We start from the raw sequence: 25,635 nt of genomic DNA, 5'->3' as shown, positions 1-25,635 counted from the left end.
TGTGACACACTAGGCTGGTGGGGGGCCGGTCTCCAAAGTGACTGTCAGGTAGGTGAGGCAGAAGCCTTAAAGAAGTCCACCCTCAGATTCTGTGAGAATCTTCTTTCACAGGATATTAAAAAAAATCTAACAGAGGAGTGAGGGGGCAAACAACTGTATGAGACTTTGTGGCTATGTAGTGTGTGACAACATGAGGGTGTGGGGACGTGTGGTGGGGTGGGTAGTGATACACTGCCCACCACTAACCAGCCATGAGCAGCTACTATCGGGTTCTCCTTTTCTCTGTTGGAAAGACAGGAAGTCTGCCGGTGCTTTGACAGTCTGAAAAGGCCCCCTTATGCCTCTTTGACCCCATTTACACCTGCCATCAATATGGGATCTGTATCTGGATATCCTATCTGGATAAGGAGAAATGCATGTTAATGACAGATGTAAATGCACTCAGAACACATTGTGATTGGAATGCTATTGGTTTTGTGGTCTGGCTTGCATTGTATTCAGGTTTTATCCAGGAGTAAATGCAATCTGTACAGCGTGATTATATTCTTAAGAAGAAAATCCACCCAGGAAGGTGATAGTTCCCCTAACCAACACGTTCTCATTCTTGGTTGTCAAATACCAACATTTTGTCAATGCCTGTCGGTGTCTGATATCAACGCACCCTTTGGCGTCTGTATGAGAGGCACCAAGCTTTCAACTAAATCCAATGTAGACCCATCCTTAGCAATATTACATGCTCAGAGCTGGTGAGGTCTGGTTAGGTTTAGGCACAAAAACCACTTGGTTAGAGTTAGGGAAAGATCGTAGTTTGGGTTAAAATAATCATTTGAAATGTTGTCATAGCAACAGTAAACACAACAACAAAAAACTGTCGTGATTGGAAACATGACACTCATGGTTGGAAGGGGGAGGTGAACAGTGGTCCACTTTTTGTCATCTAACTATTCAGCCATCCATCCAACCCACCTCCTCCAAATGTCACCTTATATAGACGTCATCGGTCTCATGGCGTCTGATATTGATGCAGAGGGATTGACATTGGAATTACTTGAAAACCCAGTGTGTCTCATACAGACACCAAAGTGTACTTTGTGCGCTGGTCTCAGATGCCGAGGGGCGTGACAAAGCCTTGATATTTGATGCCGTGTGAATGCCGTGTGAATGGGAATGGGCTCCCCTAACTCTTCCTGCTAGCTTTAGCAACCCTAGCAAAAGTGAAGTTGTAGTGGTTAACAAGTTCTCCCTCATAAAAAAATGAATGACACCCATCAACAGCATTGCTTTGCTTGACCTGGAACATGTCCGCCACCCTTGCCTAGCTAATTTTCATATTGAGATCCAATGACAATGTTGGTAGAATCAAGATAAGAAGAGTGCTTATTAACCCAGGTGTAAATGGATCACATTTTCTAGATAATGTATCCACATACAGATCACATGAACAGTAGGTGTAAATGGGGTCTTTGAGAAAGTGTCTGTGTGTGTAGCTGTGTTGTAGTTGGCTAGCAGTTCTACTAGCAGTGTGTCTTTGGGAGGTACCAGTACCAGCCCTGCTGTTTATCATGGCTAACATTACTGTTCATCAGCCTTGAATATCTTGAAGTTCTGAATATAACACAGTTATCAGTGGGCTCATGTGTTAACTGCCACAAAAAAGGAATAAATATCTTGTTCATACTGTTAGCACTTAATGCTAAAAGCAGCTAAATTACCATTCAGTGGGGGTCACTTATGGTTATTTTCGATTCAACGTGGTATTAGCTGCACTGTCAACTGTCATTATTTACTCCAAAGTGCAAACTGTAGGAGGGACATAAAAAAATCTAGAGGAAAAGGTAGCACATTAAAGCTGTCTGTCTGATTCTGTCTCAGTGTTTGCGCAGACGATGCAGACATCCTTACTCCACAATCACTTCACTCATTAAGAACAAAATAAATCAGAACATTCAGTTCAACATCAGTAAAGCTGCAGCTGCCACTGTGGTCTGGAACTGACAGCATATAAACTGCCATATAAGACATATGGTTTTATAGGGCCTACAATGTTTTTCATCAGATTTTTTTTTTTTTAAACTTTGACATTCTGTTGTTTGGTTATTCTGAGTGATATATCTTGTTCTCTGAATAGTATTTTTTATCATTTAAATAGTATGATTTATGAGTCTACAATAAAAATGTTCCTCTTTTGATTTTGATTTACTTCATTTTATATTAATTTACAATATTCAAATGATCAGTCATTAGTTGTTTCTGATAATTACACATTTTTTTCTCCCAACAGCCTGGCTACCTCGTTTAAAACAATCCAAGCAGACCGGTGTGGTGGTCTGCTCAGTCACTATCACTATAGTATTTCCTGTCCCATCCTCTCTCCTGCTCTGCTGCAGCCTAAACTGTGCATTTATGCTGACTGTAAGAAATCTGCAAGAGCAAACACATTCAATTAACTCCACAGCTCTTTTTTTTTTTTTGTTCTTTTTTTTTTGGAATGGCTTTACTGCCTGAGCCATTAACTTGAGACTTAGAGCCAAATAGTTTTTAAATTTTAGCTGAGTCGAAGATATAAACTGGAGTTTTATTGGGAAATGTGCAACTACAAGAGACACACTGCAACAGCAATACTGCATCCAGCTCTATTCAATGTTGGGCTCATTACTCAAAAAGTAATTTTACTATTTATTACTGTCTGGCAGTAGTAATTCATTACACTTCATTACACTCCTGCTTTACTGATACACCTCTGAAAGCACTGAAAGAGAGTGTATCTGTTCACATCTTCAGATATCAGCTCAGTTTCTTCTGATGGGAGGAAGAATTCCAGTTTATTAATTTGGTTATTTACTCAGTCTGCAGGCTCCCTCTCTTTCCAGTACAGTAGTATGACCAAATGTGCATCTAGATATAGAGGAGCAGTCTTACTGTACATATACAGGCATCTTTCATCAAATTATAAAAACATGCTGCTCCACTATTCAACTTACAAAAGTGTGATGTAGAAATTTGAATCCTCCAGTGCACAAACACTGAGAATTGAATTTACAGTGAAGTAGGAGACATCTGGTGTCCAGCAGTTCAACTTCTGAAATGAACAATATTTACATATTCATAGATTCTGGAATTTTCAATGAGAGAGAAAGAGAAGATGTCATTTTAAGAATTTTTAACAAGGGAATAAAACCTTTTTGAAGACTAGACACAAATTATTATGCTAAACAGAGTATTTTTATGTCTTAAAATATTGAGCATGTATCCTCAAATGTGTAACATACAGTTATGTATGTATGTAGTTTATAAATATATGTATGTTGTACTTCATAATAGAGATATAAAACACAGGCATATATGTACTGTAAGCACTGGTAGGCATGATATGATATAATATGATATGAGATGATATGTAAAGCATCTAAGTATTTAAATATTTTATATAATATTATGTAATATACCTGCAGAGGTAAGTATAAATATAACTATAGTGTAGATTATATAAGTATATATGTAACAATTATAACAGTCACAGTCATATTATTGTATTGAAGGTGCAACCAGACAGTAAATAATATTAATCAACAGATGAATAGTCAATATAATGAATCTAATAAAATGTTTCTGTTTGTTGATGGAAATTTTGTAAAAGTATTAATATTTCAATCAGGTAAAGTTATATAGTACCTATCATGCTGATACTGTAAGTGCAGTATAAACAGCATGTAAATACAAATGTGAGTGAGAAAAATAATTCAAAAGAAATATAATAAGAGCAGTTACAAGGATAGAAAAGGAACTGATTTAAAGAAGATAGAAAATAAAAACAATACAATAAGACAGTGATTAATGATGCTGGAGGAACTCAAGGCAAAAAGCTGGCTAAAAAGTTTCAGACTGATGTTTAAATACAGTGTGTGACATTTTTCTGCTCCCCACAGGTCCTCAGGGAGGAGGTTCCAACAGCTGCCAGATTAGAAACTACAGGCAGCCTCACCACAAGTTTCCCCTCTGCACTTGGGAACAGTTTAAAGGTTCCCCGGGGACCTGAGGGGCCGTGCTGGTTCATACATATTCTCATCATATCTCCTGAAATGTCTGATGTGAGGATTTCTATCTGTGACTGTCCACCCTCAAACACACAGGAGCGGTCACACAGAAACCACTTGTACATCATGATGGCGGAGCTGCTCGCCGCGTCCTGAGCAGCTAATGTTTTAAGTAATGGCTTGTGAGGCCTGACAGATCGGCCGCGCTCTCCCCAAGCTGCAGGCCTGACGCTCGGAAAGCCAAGCGAATCCATCAAAGCGACAGGATGAATTAGTGCCGAGACACCTCACTACCTGTTAGGAGGAACTCCCATCAGCAGTAATTGATTTGATAAATGCTCGAGCATACACAGAATGAGAGACGAGGGGAGAGATGGAGAGCCACACAGAATGAAAGAGAGAAAGTTCTATACTCAGTTAAGGTTCGTTAAAACGGGACACCTGTTTCCAGTGGCTAACAACTTTTTATTCACCTCTGACACCTTCACTCCCCTCAGCCGAAATTAGATTTTCAAACAGGATCTGACTTACTTAATAGCCTTTACTGCCTCAAAACACACAGCGGACAGGAATTTCTTCCTCATTTGGAGTTTATATCAGGAAGTCAAACCTAGAAGACGATACAATGCATGTTTTACCCTGAAGGTTTTACACGGTTAAACCATCTTGGACGCTCAAGTCATGACTTTCTAGGGAGTTGGAGGTTTTAGCAACTTGCTGAATCATTCTACAATTGAAAATGTTCACATGGTGACTGATTCCAGTATTTTTAGACTCATATTTAAATTTGACTCCTTTTCCGCTTTCATGCTGAGGAATAAAATGCTTTATTTAACCGTAATTTCCTCTTAATTTCCCCAGGAAGTTGTCAGGAAAGAACTATTTAATCTGATACCAATTATAGAAAAGCAGAAAATAATTATGAGACAGTTATTTTAATCAGAGTTCGGTCAGTTTAGTTTATAAGCAGTCATTGATTTCCAAAAGTATTTCCTTGAAAGAACTGCTCCTGAACTGCTAACTCAGTAAATAAAATATGAAAAACACAAATGATTAAAAACTTTAGAGGCTTTCATTTTTTTGGTGTCTTAGAAGAAGACACAATACACTCGTTTTGACACTTAGTATAAATTGTAAACTTGATATACAAATGAATGAACTCTACCTTTAATTAATACACGTTTTATTAACCACTGCATCACTGTCTGCAATCTCTTTTACATTTGCATTGTGGGACAAACGTGTTCATTAATGCCACACTCACAAATGAAACAATTACTATATAATCAACGTGATGGAATTTTATAGAATAAAGTGTACTAAGATTCATCCTTTAAGCCTTGCTTTTTTCCTAGAATTAGTTGGGTTTTATTTTTAGAATTCCGAAATAATTTTCATCTGTTTTAACCTTACAGTGGGCCCTGCTTTATGTCCTGACTTTAAAACCCTTAAAATCTAGTTTTAAGTTCTTTATTATTTTAGTTTTTAGTGTTTAGTCAAGTCACATTATTCCAGCATAGACACTGTAAAAAGAGGATGAGGATTGGGGGTTTAATGGAGCAGCTCGTTCTTGCCCCACGGATCCCGAACAGGTTAATCCGGCTATGAAGATGACAGATATTTGACTAACAAGCTTTTCTTACTGAGGTATATATCATTTTGATATGTCTGATTGAATTAGATATTCAGCTCGCCTGGATTAGCCAAGAGCAGGCACATCATGATATGAAATGACATATATTGTGATAGAAGATTTAGATTCACATCCTGTTTGCTGTGACCAAACCACTCTGGATAAATTGGTAGAGTTCAGGAAGTGTACAGATGATAAAACATCATCATTCTTAATATAAATCCCTCTTTAACTGAGTGACAAATATCATCTTCAACCATGGAAACAGTCATTTGAAAAGAACTGACTTAATCTCCGCCTACAATGTTTTCCCCAGAGCTTTCAACCAGCAGAGGTTTGCTCAATTACTTCCTGGACCATCCATAAAAGAGGTTGAAATCTCTGGAAAAAGCCAGTAAGTGAACCTTAAGTTATTGTCAAGCCTCACTAACCTTTGTTCAAATCAGTTTTAGCTGTAGAGAAGAATTCAACCAGCTTTAATAATAAATCTAATAAGAACAATACTCTTGTTAATTAACAGGTTCTGATGGAATTATGTTGTACACACAAGCAGCAGACTTGATGGAATTTCACCTGCACATTAGCTGCATTTCTGTCCTGTACTGCAGCATAAGCCGCTTCACTGACAAAACACTGATAAATAAACCAAACAGGCTTTATATTCACAAGCAAACAGACACATAACAGGAGATTGTGTGCCTCTGTAAAGGTGATGCTGACTGAAAATGAGCTGACTTAGGAAAAGTATCTCCCTGTCGGGTGTGGTGTCTCCATCACCCGCAATACTCTCTAGCACAGGATCTGAATTCAGTCTGTTTTAACAGAGAGCGTCCAGAAGGCTGACAGTAAACAAGGAAATTCATGTGAGCATGTTTACACTGTATATTTGACCAACGCCCTGCATGGAATTCATTTTCTCCGCCAGAGGTAGAAAAACATGAATTGATGGCGATAGAATGATAAGAGAGGAGGGGGAATCTGGAAAATGGCAAACAATAAGGAGGAGTGCATCTGATTCCCGGGAAGGAAGGGAGCGTATGAAGTCGAGGGTCAGCTCGATAAGAAGAGTTATTCATGTGAGTCTGAGGAGAGAGTGTGGAGAATAGAAAGTCGGAGGAGAGCGCGATAACCAGACAAGGAGACAGAGAGAGGCGGTAAATGAGAAAGAGAGATAAGGGAGGAACGGAAGGCCTCCTCTTCTTCCTCCTCGCCTTCTTCTAAAAGGATGACTCTCATCCCGCTGACACATGATTGACAGCTGTCAGCCACAGAGATGCGCTCCTCGTGGCACTTTTCTCTGCCCCTCTGCTGTGACTGGAAACCATCCACAGGCGAAAAAAATAGAATTGTAATTGTGAAAATCAATATGGCCGCAATCTCCAGGGCTGCTGTAAGTAATGAAGCCCTGTCATTTGCTGCATTGGGGAACTGATAAGGACTCTGATTGTTCTATTCCATCATCACTGCGGCCTTTGCTTCAGATAGAAAAAAAGGACACAAAGATCTGTGCTGTAATATATCGATTAGTGAACCAGGATAAGCTGCATTTAAGTGTTTGCTGTGAAATTATATTTGTTATCATTGAAGTAACACTCAATAATTTTGCTGAAGTGCCCAACAGAGTCCCCCACCCCTTCCCCCTCACCCGGTGTGTGTATCCTGAAAAAAATACACACATAAGAGCAATTTAAACCAGCTGCAGCCTATTTAACCCAGTGGGGTGTAACTGATTGATAGCTGGCAACTTATGTCTAATCAATAATAGCAATTATTCACTCACTTTCAGAGCAAAATGTAATTTTATGAGAGATGAGACTAGTTTTAATCATGGTGCTACTCTGTAGTGCTGTTCTGCTTTTTTCAAAAAAACTTTTCAAAAAAACTATAATTTCCGACTATTTAAGATCATTACTAGCTGACGTCTAAGCAATAATAAAAATCATCCACTTATGCAGTTGGAAACCCATTTAAACCAGGGCGATAATATCACTGCATTGTAACCTCATGTAGTCATGAGGTTACAAGAAAGAAATTATACAAAAACTAGACTTATGAAACCTTTTCACTGTAAAGCCAATTACATGCATTTTTAGATGTACAATGGTCAGGCAATAAAAAGGCTGTTTTTCTTAGATATGGAAAATTTGACACATTGGAGGTGACCACCTGATTTGACTGTTATCTTCCTATTGAACAGGAATTATCATCACACATCTGTCCCAAATATATGGTCTATTAGGGGCCTACTACACCTACTAGTAGGTTCAGGAAAATAGGTTGCTTTAGGCATGTGATGAAACAACCAATGCTGTCATTCTTTTTATGAGGAGTCTTGCTAAAAACTTAAAGGATGGGAACACTGATACTATTCTATTTCCCACAGTAAATTTGTCCCCTTAGAATTACATTTATGTGCTATTAAGTGGTTTTGTGAAAAATGCCTGGATTATGTTCACTGACATTTGGTTAAATATTGAACTAGTAAACAAAATCTGTCTCATGCTTCAAGTCAGCGTAGTTTAAACATTTTATGACTTTGCTTAACATTAAAAATGTTTCCTTATTACTTTGATAAAAATGTAGTTCTGGCAGCATTATGTTTCTTTCAGAAATGTATTTGCTGTTCCAAAATAGTAGTATAAAAACATATTTTCTGTCAGGCAGGGTTTCTCATTATGGTACTGTGGATGTGCCCAAGTATGTCTATAAATTGGTTTACTTTTATTTCCCAAAATGTGTTCAGGGAGCCATATGCAAACAAAAGCTGTTCCAAGAAATATAAGAAATTCTCCATTCTGTGACCATTTGAGTTAAAACTCACGATTGGTTGCTCAAATCCTCAGTTTTCCAGCTCATGACTTTTACTTAAGCACCTCAAATGTTTCCTTCATGCCGACAGCTGCTGATCTTCACTGCTCTCACTACCTTTCCCCATCTATGAACAGGGAGCGAGAGAGGAATAACACCGACGTTGTCAGCTTGTTGTTAAACCTAACTGACTTTATCATTTGTTCCTCTTCAAAAAAAACCCCATCTGTGTTGACAATTTGCAGTCTGCTTCCCCTGCGCTGCATTATATATCAGCTTGTTTGCTCGGAGTGACAGCGACAGCACAAACAGCCCAGCCTGATAGACATGTGGGTGTCGACGACAAATTGGGAGTACTGTACTCGTAAAGCAGCCCGAGCATAAAAGTCACTCACGCTCACCTCCCTCCTCTTCCCTCTTCCTTTTCCTGTCCTGTTCCACGTCTCACATTTCTCTCACTTCATCTGGCTTTGCACTACAAAGTCTGAAAGTGAACCACGGTTGTCAGAGAGAGTTGCTGCTTTGAAGGTTTAATGCTGGGATTTTGCTTTGCTCTGATTTGAAGATTGGAGGGGAGAGAACAGATATAGCTCATGGATAACGGTAGTATTTAACAAACAGGCCACTTCAGAGTAAGCACTTTCACCATCTTACAGATCTCAGAGTTTTTTTTCTGATAACTGCAGCCCAAAAGGACTGAATTTGCAGCACCGTCTCTGAATAATTATGATGCAATGTGTGACTTTGGTATGTTGCAAGAAATGATGGCTTAGAAATTTCAAGAAAAAAATCATCTTTGCAAGTTTTAGGTAGAATTTTAGTAGGTTCCGGCGAGTGGTGAGTGGCAGATATTTGGGAAGAATATTAAATATCTAGAGAGCAAATTCTACTCTGAATAATCTCAGGAGGTGTAGCACTTCCAACATTCTCCATAAATCAAATAATTAGTTTGAGGTACTTTGAATCGGTTGAAACTGGTTATACAAAATGAAAGAGAGCATTTTGGGGGGAAAAGAAAGTTCCAATTAGATTAGATACTTTTAAAATGTTGGTTTGTCAGTTTGTCAATGGGATAATGACATTTAGTCATTCGTTCAAATGCCTTTAAGACTACACAAGAACTAGAAACTCCAATGAACTGTGTGAAATATGATTGTTTGAAGTAGCATGACATTGCTATTAGCAACTCAAACCCTCTTAGAAGAAGATCAGGGTGAATGGAGGGTCAACAAAGTGTCCGACTAGGACTGCTGTTTGTATCATGTGTCATATCAACAGTCAACATAGGTTTTCTTAACCCTAACCGTGTTGTTTTGTGCCTAAATCTACCCAAACCTTCACCATTGCAATGGCAGATCAGGAAACGGTCATTCAGATCAGGAAACAGTTATGGCAGGCACTGACAATCAATATCAACAGCATATTTAGTCTTTGAACTCTGGGGACCTGTTGTTTGTTGAAGCCAAGGTTTCATTTTATTTGCTCCTGACTTGTCATTAAAGTTCAGAGGGTGCACTGTTCATTTATATGATACAACACTGATGTAATGTACACATTAGTTGCTTTGAGTTCTCAGGTTACATGATATACAATGATTTTAGTTACTAATATGATTAGAGGCCCTATATGTTTGGAAGTCAAAAATTGCTCCTGGCTGGTTTGGGCTGCAGTATTAGTTACCACAGACCAAAAGAACCTAGCTTGAGCTCAAGCTCACTGTGAGAACAGTTAAGCCCAAGGTTAGCTGGATAAAGCACTAATCCTGCATCATGACACACACCGCAGGGCTCTCAACAGTGGCTCTGAACTGGAGAATTTCATGAGAAAAAGGGCGACTGTTGGCTTAATTTGCAATCTGTCATCTAATTTGACAATCCTCACAAATAACAGTGGTTGATTTTGTACAAGTGTTTTGTGATGACAGGTTTGCAAACTCCTGGATAGACTGGGGGGTTTTAGATCAGTTGAGTATTTTTGTGCTCAAAATGTTATAAGCATCCACTGGATTGCTCAAGGATTTAGTTTTAGAATGGTAAAGCTACTGAAACAGCACTTAGAGCATCAGAAACTCAAACTCTCCAGTGAAGCCCAGACTAATAGAATTCTTTAACAGCTCTTTAGACAGGCCGAAGCTGGTTTCATTGCAGGTTTTACACTGTTGAGTAAAATCCTCCCACATTCCACTGCAATGATTTCTCTGCTACAGAAATAGTCCAATATTGTCAACCAATACATGGGTCTGAACCTCGCTTTGGAGTGCTCACATGAGTGTTCATCACTCATTGATTTTTTTATAAGTCATCCATACATGTCTCTGGAGCGGGGCGACAGCGCCCGCATGGCCAGTCACTGTAACCTAACAGGATGGAAAGATCTAAAGTGGAAGATAACGGACATGGCTGGTAATTCCCATCAGCGGGCGCCGTGACTGTCGGACTGTGCAGCAGACGTGAGCTCCGATGGCAGATCCATCACTGCCGATGCAGTGGAGGGAAGCGTCTCTGCACCCTCCCCGCCTCCTCCTCCTCCTCCTCCCCCCCCCCCCCCATTTCCACTATTTCCACCTCCTCCTCCCCTACGGAGTGCAGCATCTCAGCCGGCTCTGTTTCACTGGTCAGTCAAGCCCATCATCAGGTTAGAAAGCAAGGCAATCCATCACTATACAAGTCCAAATTCACTTCCTGTATTGCCTTTGTATCCAGTCACTAGCAGAGTACAGACAGTGTTGCTTCTACTGTATCTTTCTACCGCAGCTAATGACTAAACTCAGCCTGAGCAACTGGAACTGAAACACTTATCTCCTCAATATATGGATGTTATGAGACTTGGTCATGCACTGTAAAAAAATTCAAGTCATTAGTCTCAATTTCAACCTTCACGACATATTTGTCTTAAAATAAGAGAGAGAATTCAGCCAGTGAGGTGAAATGTTTCCGCTTGGCCCCTGTGAGATTTCCCTTGTTTGAGGAATTCTCCAGTATATTGAAACAAATAACACTACTATAACAATAACACTATCATGAAATGCATTTTAAAGGGGTATGTTTTTACTTCCTAATGGCACAAAATAACTATATCTATGAGGAGTGACTGAATAAGAATTTCACTTATTTCAATAAATCAAATCATTTGTTAAAGCTCCAGATTTCTTTCTACAATGTGATTTTTAATTGTCATCTTTGCGTTCAAATGGAGATAGCTAATATCATGTAATTATTACAGATATTCCTGGATTCTTTATCTAATCCTGTCCATGAAAATGCTGCCACACAGCGATGTAGATAAGGGTAAATATACATAGAGTACATCTTCTCATGATCCTAAAATTATACACACTCTACTCATGCATTCTGTATTAAACCTTCTGAGAATTTAATTGGATGTGTTTGCTGGCTGATTTCTCTATAACAGATGAGGGCAGCTGATTAGGGCAGAACTAGAAAGCTGTAATCACAGTCAAATAAAGAGATAGGTGATCCATTTTTATTAAAGGTTAAGTGTGAGGGTGGTGTTTTGGAAAATGTATACCTATATCTGTGGAAAGCTCTTGATGAACTCTTTGATGATTTGAGATAAAACAATAGAAAAAATCCGAAAGACTCAAATTATAACTGTTTATCCTTATCTGAATGAAAGGTTTAAGGAGAAAGGGTGAAGTATGTTGTGCAGATTGCGAAAGCTAAGAAAATAATCATAATAATTTGGGGCTATATAGGAGAAGTAATGTGAAAAATAAGGTGGTGGGTGCAAGCAGCAAGGCCTAAAAACCAGACAGAGTGCCATCAAAAAGACTGTTGAATCATCTCATGTGAATGCAGATATCAGTGTGAGCGTTAGAGGGGTCTGCTGTATCACTTCAGACGTGACGAAGTCGAGCATGCGGCCGACTCTGGAGTCACAGGACTACCTGGAGATGTAAAGCAGGTTGGACGAGGTTATCTAGTCCTGCCTTCAGAGACACTTCTCTCCCCGGGCTGCTTCAAAGTGCTGCTATCAAGGTGCCACACGCTTTGCCATAAAAGGATTGCTCTATGCAGAGAGGGAAGCGAGAAAGGGGGTTGAAGCTTCCCTCAGGATCAAACCTGGGTCGCGGGTCGGGCTGGATTTTCCGAGAACAACGCCCTTCAACGATCAGCTCCAGCTCTGACCTCTGAACTGTGAATGCGATTGAAAATCTGGAGCAGCACGTGGAGGAGAGAATAGAGGCTGTGGTCATTAATCACAGATGCCTACCACCTCAAACATACCATCCCCACACACACACACACACACACACACACACACACACGACACTGGGTGCTTGCTCTAGGAATATTTGCAAGGAGATTCCTCTCTAATTTAACACCATCAAAGATACAAATCCGAGACAGATCCCCCCCCCCCCCCCTCTGGATGTGAACAGTCATCCCTGCAATGATGCATGCAGAGAAAAAAAATAAGCAGGAACCCAAAGCGCCGATTCCAGACACCACGGTAGGTGCTATTATCATTGACTTTATGGCCAAGCACCAAGGTCAAGTGTTGTTTTGGCTGTTTGTGGGGGCGTGGGGCCGCCTGGGGAGGCTGAGCTCAGATCAGACGGCCCAGGACTCGCAGGCAGGATCAGAGAGGTTACAGTTCATGCAGGATAAAGCACTACAACCAGAATGAGTCACCTTGATGTGTCAGTTCCAGAGTTGTGGACCATCAATTTGCCTGCCAAGACGCACAGCAGCTCTTTGATTGGAGGTCAAAGGTCAGCTCCACACAAGCAACCTCAGTTTCAATTGTATTTAGATTTCAGACGTGATTCCATTCGAAGAACTCTCTTTCTTTCTTTTTTTTTTCTTTTTTGGAAAAGCTTCTTATGGATTTCATTTTTTTTCCTTTGTTTCTTTTAGAATTTTGACAGTAGAAGCCATGGGAATTTAACCCAAAAGTTTTTCTATTCATTAGTGAGAAGATGAGACAACAGGTGAGTAAACAGAGGAGAGTACAACAAAACATACGATATGCAAAGAGACAATGAATTAATTACTAAAACTACAGCTGAAAGAATTAGTCGATAAATCAATTAGTAGATTGGCTGAAATTGTACTTTTTTGATAATTTATTAATTGTTTAGAGTTTTAGAAATTTATCAAGCAAAAACATCAAAAAGCTTTTGTAATGTTAGGATTTGCTGCTTCTCTCTGTTTTGTATAATTGTACACTGAGTATCTTGGTTTTGTTGGTTTGAAAAAAAAATGTAATTTGAAGATGTCAGCTAGGGCTTGGGGAAACTGTAACGGCCATTCTTAACAATTTTCCGACATTTCATGGACTAAATGATTAATTGATGATGATGCTGCAATAATGAAATTAATAATTAGATACTTTTATTGTAGGATGTTACAAAAATTAGAACCCAACCAATATAATGTTTTTTTTTAAATCCATTAACAATAAGTTATACTGAATACGATGTATAATGTTTTACTTAAACATTTTTGATAAGGATCCATTTAATTTGGTCCTTAAAGAATTATGGCTGGTGTGTATACAGCGTAAGAATAAACTTGTCAGTACTCTCTGGTAGTTTGAGGTTTCTGACATTTCTTGTTAATTAGCAAATTTACAGAATATGATGATATCAACATATCTGCAATAAGCTAATATTGACCAATATATTGACCCTGACTGTTCTACCAAAAATGCACATTTTTCAGTGACACCAGGTGTATTAGATGAAACTCTCCTACATTCAATTTTTGAATCAACTAACAGTTGTCTTATTTGATTGTGTCTTTTATTTCAGTTTTGAAAGGCATAAATAATATTTTCATGTAGTTATTTTTTCTTCCTTCTCTTCAATAAGCAGCTATGACAACTGATATAATTACATTTTATGCTATTAATCCTATTTCCTCAGTTCACATGAATCATTTGTAACTTAATGTCAAGCTCATAATCATAATAATATTTGAAAACTGGGGTTCAGTTCTCAGCATTGCTGCCTCTGACTTAATCATGGTATAATCTTGTGCGGGTGGGAAGCCAGTGAGGGATCATGTCCTTTTTTTTTTTTTACTGCACATTAGTGACTCCTGCTGGTTGTCAGTGTGCCTGCATGGAGGGTGTTGGAATCGAGGGGGTGTGTGAACCTTTGCATTCATTACATTCTCCCAGTGAAGGTCCTCTAAGTCAGGTAAAAAGAAAAAAAAGTGGCTGGGATCACTTCATGTCAATGAGCCAGGGATAAGACAGTACAGCTAATGGATGGATGGATAGTCTGTGAGCATTCATTTTGATTAAAATGTGAATATTTTTAATTTTATAGATTCAGTGTTTAATTCAACAACGGTGTCGTTGTAGAGAGGAAAATACTAGCGGTGAAAGTGAAACCTTGGATTAAAATGACATTCATAACCTCTCTTGGTGGGATCGTTTGTAGTAAATTAAATTGATCCCATCTTCATTATACTGGAGCTGCTCCGTGTCATCCTCCAGGACCTGCAAAAAACATCCCAAAGTCCTGTAAAAGGAGGAATTTTAACGCCCTCAAGGACTCCTAGGATCTCACCAATAACTTAAAGCACCACCAGAATGACCGCTTAAACACTCTGAACTTCCCATGAAACTTGCTAAAGACCCTCCTTAAGAACACCTGCAACCTCCTTAAAAACAAGACAAACCCCTTCAAGCACCACTGGAATCCCTCACGGATGTCTAAAACCCCTGTTAAGGCCTCCTGGAGCCCCTCAAGCATCCAAGGATCTCCACTTTGAGAACCCCCGACATATATGAAAGCATTCGCCGCAGCTGGTGACCACTTGTCACCGCCTCACGGGCAACTGAGTCAGTGAGAAAAAGCCGGTGCATGTAACAGAGCTGGGTAACTGGGCTGAGCTGAGGTGACTGAGACGGCAGCGGGGGAATTGCAGCGTTGTTCTCTGAGACTGAACTCTCAGCCCTTTTGTACTCGGCTCTCTCCAGCAGCCAGGCTTGAATAGCTTTAAAGTGACGCCTCCGTGCTGCTTTAAAAGCTAAGTAGCACAAAGGTTGAACAAGGAACTGAGAGAAATGTTCACTTAGTCGACATCTGGGATGAAAAAACACAACACACTCACTCCACGGTTCCCACTCTGATGGCCAGACAATGCACTTGTCCGAATGCGTGCAACCTGCGCGTGTATATGTGTGAGCGTGCGTGTGTTCAGTCCACAGCATGTGGGCATTTGCGCGAATGCCTTTGCTATATAATTTAATTAATACTGACTGCTCTTGATTTCAGCTTCAAACAGCTCAATGAAAACACATTCCGTTTTCATTATTATGAGTTAATTTAGAAGTCTGTGGATTGAAGAGGATGTGTGGTGTGAGATGGTGGTCAGGGGATGGAGGTGTGTGTGTATGTGTGTGTCGGGGACGGGTGGTGGGGGGGGGGTCACGCTGTGTGAGCTGTGCTGTAGTGATCTCAGTGGGACTTTCTTTCCCCCCACTGCACAGACTGCTTGACACTGCAGGCCCCATTTGTGCTGTTTGATAATAACACTTTAATGTGACTGGTATGACTGTTGCCAGTGGGACCACTGCATCTGCTACTCCCAGGGGATGGGAGAGGGAGGAGGGCTTAAGGGGGGGGGGGGGGACCAGAAAGACCTCCATGCCTGGCTTGAAGTCACAACACTGCACCGAGGCCCAGACGAGAAGCACATCTGCCATCTTTTTTTAAAAACGCTGTCAGCAGTGTCAACGTGGCTAAAATCCTTAAATCCTTCCTGCACTCTGAGTTTATATCCCTGACCATAGGAGGAAGTGATGAGGTAATCATGATCAAATCTAATTGAGTCCTTTACAAGAAAAAGAGTCACTGCAGCAGCAAATGATAAGGAGATAAATTAATATAAATACTATTAGAGCGCATGAGGAGGATCAGCATGTGCAGAAATGTCAAAAAGAGCAGTAAAAGATGTACATAACTAATAAAAACATTTAAAAAGATTTAAATAACAGCAACATCTATTAAAATGAAAATAAGTGGATTTTTAGCAAAAAGGCCAAATTACAGAGCTGTTTTGAATTTCAGCATTGAAAGCCTCTCCATCCCTTTTCTAAACAAATGGATAATTACAGTATGTTACCAACCACACTACAAATACTGCGTCTATTTATAATTAATACATATGAGAAAACTTGTTGACTTATTTTGTCAAAGGACAATTATGGTATGTTTTAAAATTCTGGTGAATTTAAAAGGATGAACTATAGTTTGATTACGTGGCAGTGTAATGTAAACGGTAAACCGAACTAAACACAACATCTTTAACTTTTGAATCCATATAAACTGCTCTGAATGAAATACATAGAAGCGGCATTAAAATAAGGTATTGACGGAAATCATGACAATCCCAGATGGAGTTCTGCTGTCCATGAAGAGGCGCGTTAATTAAATAGTGGACCCATAGGTGAGCGTCCCGCTCTGCTTTATACTGTATTGCTGTCTACCTGGGCTGTGCTGTTATCGGGGTCAAGGCGCGGCTCTCAGACAAGAGGCTTAAGCAGAGACAAGAGCCTTTAACACGAAATAAAACCATCAAAGTTCAGCTCTAATCCCCGCTGCTGTGGATAAGGCTGACTGTTAACGGGCTGCACAATAAGCTCGGTTTACTCTAGGCGGGCTGCCTTTGTGTGTGTGTGTGTGTGTGTGTGTGTGTGTGTGTGTGTGTGTTTCCCAGCTACACAGTTCAAGTCAGACAACACGGCGAACAGGATTTATTGGGAAAGCCGAGTGGATTTTCATCACCAGTGCGCAGTATTTTTTTTTAAAACACACCTTTCCCTCGTCACAGTAAGAATTTCAAATAAATGTATGCTTGTGTTTGATGTCTATAAACGACACCGAGGTTCAGAATTAAATTCGGAAAGGGGAGCACTGAGATATGAGGAGAAATATTTCAAGAGGAAGAAGAGTAGCCATAATTTGGACTCCGCAGGCAAAAATGTGAGAATGGTGTCATAAAAAGGTCAGACTATACAAATTCGGCTTGAAAGACTTGTTTTAAATATTAAAAATCCATTAAAAAATCTACTTTTTCATTTAAAACACGATTATAGTTAGGCCTGTTATTATTCCCGCTGTGACTCAATAAATCACACTTACTGTCGTCTGATATTTGAAGGGAAATGTGTTTACATACTTTCAGCACCTTGGAGAGCTCCACATCCGCCAACTGTATGTTTCCACTTTCGGTTTTTTTTGGCTAAACGAAGAAATGACACATTTACACACTAACACACTGCGGGCACAGGCTATATATACTGCCACAATATGCACATGTGGGATTACATTAAAGAAAGCCAGTGAAATATCAGTGTGAGTAATAACTACATTTGCTAGAACTGTCATTGGCTCACTTCATTAGATGATGTGCAAGAATTCAAATTTAAAAGTGATTACACCTGTTGGCAGTGGGCTGAAATCTATCAGGCGAGATGTTTATCAATTAAAATGAATGTTAGAATATGTATTAAAAAAAATTTAAAATAGAGCTTTGCATTAGTGGCTCTTTGGGGTGTGTATGTCTAATTAGAGAAGAGCAGGAGTTTGACGTCTATGTTTTCAGGCCCGACTTTCCAAAGAAATAACAGCAACTAAATGTAGAGTTTAAAACATTGAAAATAATGTGTTTTCCTCTATTTTTTAAATTTTCTTCTCCGTGTTTGTGCAGAAAATGAGAGCGTTAATTAATATTGTCTATTTGTAAAATTAATGTAATCATGCAGTAAAATAAAAACAACTAAACTCCACTCTGTGTGTCGCTATGAAAACTAAACTTACACGTAACTACTTACACTTAACTGCGTCTTAGGGCATATTTTTATGTTTATACCCGAAGAGAAATTCACTTAATTCTGGAATTAAGTTTTAATTAACTCGCGGCTTTTTTCCCCTGGATGACTCATTTTCAAATACGGAGGAGAGTTGAACACTGAAAGCATATTTATCATAACTTATGTTTTCTTCTGCACTTGCCTCCTAAAATACACAATCAAACAAGGCTCCAACTGGAGTCTGTCACAGTCTAACCCGCTGTAGAGTATGTGCTGTGTCTGTCCAGGCAGCCTGACTGTCGACATGGAGTTTTGGTTTGTAATGGCGCCCCCAAGAGACGATCTCACAGCCTGTGCCGGTAATTAATCGCTGCCAGATTTCTAAATATTCAACAACAACCTAGAAATATGCTAGAAAAAAATAATCTTCATCAATTGGAGTTTTTTTTGACAATTTTCCATTTGCATTAAAGTATTGTTTCTTCAGTAATATGAAGTGACTGCATTTTACGCACAGCGGCATTGCGCACAGGGAAGGCCCACCTGGTGCAAGTTTCACTTTCAAACAATTATTAGTGTGCAAATAAAGTTTGGATTCCTCCTTTACATATTTGACATTTTTTTTACACGGTGCCCAGTGAAACCTCCGGACAGCCGCGCCTTTCCAGCCGCGGTGTAAACGCATTTGGAAAGCGCACGGCGGAACCTAGAAAAGTCATCTCATAGTGAGGTGAGAGCAAATAACAAACATGGCTTTTACACTTTCTTTCAGAACGGAGAAGTGGAGTAAAAGTTGAGAGAGAAGTGCAGACTGCGCAGGAGAATCCAACTCACCAGGCAAAGTGCAGGCGTCAGGAGGAACACGGCGCACCAACTCGTCACCTGCATCCTCCCGGAGCTCAAACTTCCACTTATTTCCCTCGGCTGGTAGTTGCGGCTTTGCGGACCATAAATCCACCTGGTATCCGCCTCACAGCACGGCCAAGCCCCTCAGCAGCCAAGGCAAAAAGGACACGACGCACCCCATGACCGCAGAACAAAGCAGAGAGTTGGAGACTGGGGAGGGAGGGGGGGGGACAGGACAGAGAAGCCGGTGAAGAGGCTGCTGCTGCTGCTGCTGCTGCGGGTGAGGGTGGTGTTAGAAGGGGCGGGGGCGACAAACAGCGGTTACTTGAGAGTTAATCCAGGTAGAGAGAGGAGCGGGGTCATAGCTGTGAGAGGGTTCAGGTCCTGATTGTCTGATAGCTGACGCGCGCAGCTGTTGTCGGAGCGCTACGATCTGAAGGGAACGGCGGGGCTTTCCGCTTTATAACGCGCGCGCCTACAACACAACCAGGGAGACTCTCGCTCTGTGGGGGAGGGACGAGATGAGGGGGAGAAAAAAAAAAAAGGCAGGAAAAGACGAATAAAACGGGAGGAGATTGGTCCAAGACGCAGCGAGGATGAAGAAAGCGAAGTTTTCTCTCTCTCTCTCTCTCTCTCTCTCTCTCTCTCTCTCTCTCTCTCTCTCTCTCTCTCTCTCGCTTCCTCTCTTTTTTTTTTCTTAAACAGATGCTCGTGAGGAAAAAGCGTTTCACCTTGGCTGCTGGTTTGTGCGCTTGATGTAGATAAATGAGCTGACATTCAGAACTCCGCTGCCAATAACTCCAGGCACCCCCCCACCCTCTTCCTCCTCCTCCTCCTCCTCCTCCTCTTCCATCCAGCCCAAAACAAGAGAGCCTCAAACCTGAACAAATACAGCACAACAGCTGTTGTTCATGATGCAGGTCCGATATATGAATACTCATCATCTCTGTCAGTACCCGCTGTGTTACTGCTAATATTCATGCAAGTAAGAACATTTTAAACATCTGCTAATGTGTGTTATGAATTCACACGCAGATTCACACGCGCGCACACACACACACTCACACATATATGCAAGAGGGCGCGTGGCCCTTTTGTGCGTTACACTGCACAAATCTTCATCTTATCAAATCATCTCTGTCTACATTTGAGTGCTAAAAATCCGTTGATATTTTAAGCTTTTGCCAGCAGAAATCAACTTCTTTCACTGAATTTTCTAGAAACCAGTGACAGGTTCTTGAAACAAGAAAGTGTAAGAAGCTGCTGCACTATAGAATCAAGAAAAAAAATGACTTTCTTTTTCAAAAATAGGCGACTTAAAGGAAGCTGATTTACACTGAAAACCAGTTGAAATAGTTTTTAAATTGTAATCCTTGAGGTTTTCATCATATCAAAGCCAAATGTATTATTTATTTTTGCTATCTCCTCCTAACAGAAAACGACAGCGTCAGTCGTTTCAGCAAATGTATAAAAACGAGTTATGTTTAAGTGAAAGTGACAAAGCCCTCTAGCGGCTGTAGGAATTATGACTCCTGTCGATCGGGACCAAAAGAGGAAGCAATGGGATGCTGTCAGCAGGAGGAGGATGTCGGGGTGGATTGATGGGCCAACAAAACATCAGACTTTAACATGGCAAACCAGTTTGTTTTCTGTTTCTTTCCAACAGTCCACATTGCTATTTTTTTTTTTTTTTACAATGACTGCTGTCAATCCCGAACACTGTGTGTTTATTATTGTAACCATGATGACGAAGATCCCCTAACTACTGGCTGACTCGGGTGCCCCTGAGGAAAAAAAAAAACCCATGAAAGTGCCCTCTAATGTGCCTCCACAGCAGAGTAAACATGATAAAATGCCTTCTAAGGTGCCCCTACAAAGGAGAAAAATACCAAATTTCTGTAATTACAGTAAATCAGGATGAAGTGCCCTGTGGAACATCTCTATATATGTGACAATCTGGAATGAAGTGCCCTCATGGGTGCCCTTTCAGTTGAAGAAAATGTGATAGTGCCCTGTAAAGTACCCCACAAGATGTAATGCAGTGCTGTATGAGTTGCCATTGTAATGGGGTGAGCTGGAGATTGGGTTCCCCTTTTACTGAAAAAAAGTGGCAAAAATGCCATTTAGGGTGCAGAATTGGGTGTCCTTTCAGTGAAAGAGAGGGATTAAGTGCCTTCTAGGGTGCCACCAGGTGTGAGAAAACATGATGCCATGATTAGTGCCCTTTTGAGCAAAAAACATGAAGTGTCCTTCCAGTGAAGAACATGAGATACTGTGCTCTATAAGATGTCCTTATGATGGAGCAAACTGGCCATTATGGTAGAAATTAATGTCTCCTTTATGTAGGCTGACCATTAGGAAAAAATAAAGTACCCTTAAAACATTTTGTTATAGCTGACATTATTCCATTCAGTTGATTTTGGTACAGTACTACTCACTATTTTGCTCAGCCACACCCCCTTTAGATTGTTCTATTGTCTTTGAGTCAGTGCAGTCTGAGTTGCCAGTGGTGACTGAGTCAGCTGAGCGATCATTCTCCAAAGTGTAGCTGATCAAGACCCAGCTTAGAAACAGACATGGAGAAGGAAGGCTCTCAGATCTTCTGCTGTTGTCCACTGAGAGGGACATCCCAACTGACCATAACGAGGTCATTAACATTTACAAACTCATGGCTAAAAAGCTTGCTTCCCTGACAAGATTGCTCAAAGCAGCTAATTCTCAAAATGTTAATAGTTTTTACTGCAGATGTGTTTGTGAAATAAATATTTAAAATGTTACCCATTCCCTTTATTTTATTACAGAGATGTTTGCAAAATAAAGGTTTAAAAAGGAAATCTTTTTTACTACAGAGGTGTTGTTTTCCTTACATTCTGAATCACCCTATAAAATATTCATCTTAATTGGGGATGTAACCTTTTTACCAAACATGCATCGTTGTTCTCTGTTGATTGGGACCCATTGAATGTATCAGATTCCCTTTATATGTTTTAGTCTGCCTGTTTAGGGTTAGGTTTAGGGTCATTTTAACCCAAACATCTTCTGATGATCTTTTCTTGCCCCCAAACCAAGTTGTTTTTATGCCTAAACTGAACCAAACCGTATAACCACAGTGTTGCATCATAGAACAGTTATATTTTTTTAATGTCATCCTGCTGATAGTGTTGTAAGATCAAAAAAGGCCTTTATGTATTGTTCTTGAGTGCATGGCCTTTAAATAGAGTTACACTTATTACTCACTTATTTATATAGTAGTTTGCATTGTCAGTGTTGGAGTCCATCATATCTGCCCTGGATTCAAATGCAAGAATTCGCATAAGGGATTCACAGGAAATGGTGCACGCACATACAGGACAAAACTGGGAAGATAAGTGTCAGCACATGTGCACATTGCACATAATTTGTGTGTATGAACGTTAGAGCTTGTCATTTAATAAACAGTGAGTTAGTTGGATCTTAAAAATCACATTTGTTTATAATTCTTATAATGCTCTTTTAAAGTACAAAAATTAGATTTGTATTTGTTTATACAGTATGTTTCCTACTTCCAGTAAGTAATGTCCTGAATATATACATGAAGCTTCATTTAGGAAGGATGTCCTTCATTTTATACAGTAATGCAATGGATTATTACATTGTTTGCTTGCACTTACCTATGTCTAAGTAGCTACCTACCAGGAATGTGCAACCCCTTTAATGTCATATCGTTACAATTGTTTAAGTAGTAAGCCGTGATCGATAGTATCTTTTTTTCTGAGATCAAGAAATACTCCCACTGTATATTTATTATTTTGTATTGCAGCTGACAGTGAATGTCAGCGAAGTAGTTCTACCACTCTATTTCCAGTTTTATATATGACTACAAATTGCAGATAATTTTATATATAAGTAAAAATTGCAGAGACTGATTACAAATATGTGTCAGTTATAATATCACTTGTCACTCCATCTTTATTGGCAGGCTCAATAATCTCCTTAGCTAAATTAGGTCCAACATTAACAAAAAATTCAACTCTGCAAACAAATTCATGTTTATGAAAAATGAATCATTTTAAGAAAATAGGTTGAGTAACCTGCTTTCCTAGTTCAATTTTTAATATTTTCATTAAATCCCTTCATGTTGTCCCCCAATCATTTACTATAATAATCCTTTTTGCTGTATTTCATAATACATCTGGGTTTTTTTATGCCTTTTCCCTCCCATTTCCATTCAGTGTCTTTTGCTCTGTACTTCAAAAGTCTTTGTGTACCCTTACTTAACCATATGTATCAACATATTTTACTACTTTACGTTCTACATTATTATAGACAAAAAATTCTCATTAGCTTCATCTACATAATATACTTTATTGCAACTTTGTTTAATTAAGTCTTCCTTAAGAGAATTGATGTGCTACTATAAAGTAGACTTTGAACTGTCATCATGCAGTGTAAACAGATACACAAGTTGCTTGTGTCTTCTTCTGTTGTATTTCTGGCAGAGAAGCTGCTCAGAAACACAATTCCTGTTCCCAGTGACTGAAACATGTCAGTTTCAGTCACGTGCATAGATAGACCCTAAAGGGGGTTTAAACACCTGCCGTTTGGCCTCCTAGAGTGAAAGTGCCCTTTTTCTGGGGTGTTTTTTTTTCTTTTTTAATAAATAAATGAATTCCTGTTTGTGCACAGCCTGTCCTGCTGAACAGATATACTGATTGAATCAAAATATCAGGTCGGGAGATAGGTGCCTCCGGGCGATGCCCTCTACCTTCCCTCCTGCTTTCCTGCCACAGCGGCAAGCACTGTGTGGGCACCGAGCCTTTCTACGGTGAAAGAACGCAAGCACGCAAAATTGTATTCACTGCACTTGACATTCAGCATGAGTCAGTCAGTGTGATGAGTTACTTTGAAGCAGACATCAGGTATTTGGCCGAACAAAGTATAAATATACTGTTCATTTTGATGTGCTTGAGGAATTGCTTGACACTATTTGGCAAGTAGGGTCTATCTATGCTTGAACTATTTAGCAGCTTGAAATGTGCCAGCTAGCTATCATTAGCGTTGACACCTTTTGCTAGTAATGTGTGATCAATGGAATAGGGTGAAGTTCTTGTGTCTCATCCAATGAACTTAAAAGAACGGTCCCATCGCACCACAGCAGTTTTAATGTTGTCTCATTGTCTGTTAGTTAATGTAATACGTTAGCTAGCTAATGTTAGCTCTCTCTCTCTCTTTCTCTCTCTCTCTCTGTCCTATTAAAGACGCTAATGGACTTAAACAGTAACTGTTAAAATCTTTATCTTAAGTCAATAAATAAAATTAAAAAAAACAGATACACCTGCTGCTTTTTAGAATTGTGGCTGAAATGCATGATGTCTTCCTAGCCTCAGTATTTTGATATGATATGTGAATTATATTAAACTAATTTGTTGGCACATAATAGTATCTTAGTCATACAATATCAGCATCTTCTTATTGCCTATTATTACTGAAACAATTATGCCTTCTATTGAGAGGTGGTAAGAGGTAAGAGAACGGCTGGTTAACATGTGAGAAGAATTTACTGAAATACACTTAATTTATTTGAATTTATCATTAATCAACTGTCATGTAGCAGTGTTTGAACCAACCTCAGTCATGGGTTGGTTTTAAATACTGGATTTCCTGAAATCGTGGTCGGAGCCTTTATTTATGTCAACTGCAGAGGGAACCAGGCCTTTATTGGAAGCAGGCTTATATTAGAGAGTTACCCTGGTTACCCTGGTTACTCATGCTCATGTAGTGTCGCTGCCATCATTGTTATCCCCGTATTCAAATGATATCATGTCTCCTCCGTCCCCCTCCCCTCTCTGTGACGGTTGGCTTGTTGCCTTGTTTTTTCCCCGGCCTGTGTTTGGGGCCGGCCTTTTATTGTTCATGTCAAACACTTTTTTTTAATCTGACTACCATCTTTTATTTGAGGAAAAATAGTACATACATTTTAATATCCCTTTAACAGTGTCACAAAAGTAGTCATTCCAGGCATATTTTTATTTAATTATTTGCAAAAATAATTACACAATAAAAACACATTCTGCACGTCCCTCGTCACTTTGAAAAGGAACTGAAGCCTCTTTATTCTTACGCTATTCCAGTGATCTACAGGTGGTTGTAATGCATCAAGAAACAACAATGCACCAGCAGAAGAAGAAGACTGCAAGCTAGTAAACACAGATGTAGAACATGCAGGATTTAAAATACTTTAAAAATCAGCTTTGCAAATGTTTCATGAGGAGTGAAATGCATTCAATGTGTTTGTTTGACTTCAACGATACACACAATGAATTTTGGTGAGTAACACTCAATGGAAATGTTATTTTTGTTTGTTTTCTTGTAAACACCACAGGGCCCATTTAACTAAATCAAATTAAAGACAAAACTCCTGATGAAAACAGGGCCAGATTGACCTGCCAGGGAGCCCTGGGGCAAAAATGAGCTGTGAGCCCCTGTTGAGCACTCCCCCACACACACACTACCCCAATGCAGTTGTCCCAGAAAGCCACAAGT

At 39.6% G+C, this 25,635-nt stretch overlaps 1 protein-coding gene across 1 annotated transcript in view; it reads right to left on the bottom strand.

Annotated features, from left to right (window-relative positions):
- Positions 1–19,703, bottom strand: part of nxph1 (neurexophilin 1) — a 51,174-nt gene extending 31,471 nt beyond the window's left edge. Inside the window, exon 1 of the mRNA XM_044335853.1 lies at positions 19,102–19,703. Within this exon, the coding sequence (XP_044191788.1) occupies positions 19,102–19,155 (54 nt within the window). The 5' untranslated portion in view covers positions 19,156–19,703. The remainder of the gene's footprint in view (positions 1–19,101) is intronic.
- Between the last annotated feature and the right edge of the window lie 5,932 nt (positions 19,704–25,635).

This window comes from Thunnus albacares, chromosome 19 (assembly GCF_914725855.1).
Source record: "Thunnus albacares chromosome 19, fThuAlb1.1, whole genome shotgun sequence".
Lineage (NCBI taxonomy): Eukaryota > Metazoa > Chordata > Actinopteri > Scombriformes > Scombridae > Thunnus > Thunnus albacares.
The sequence above is the reverse complement of the archived record's forward strand: the minus strand, read 5'-3'. Positions and strand labels throughout refer to the sequence as shown.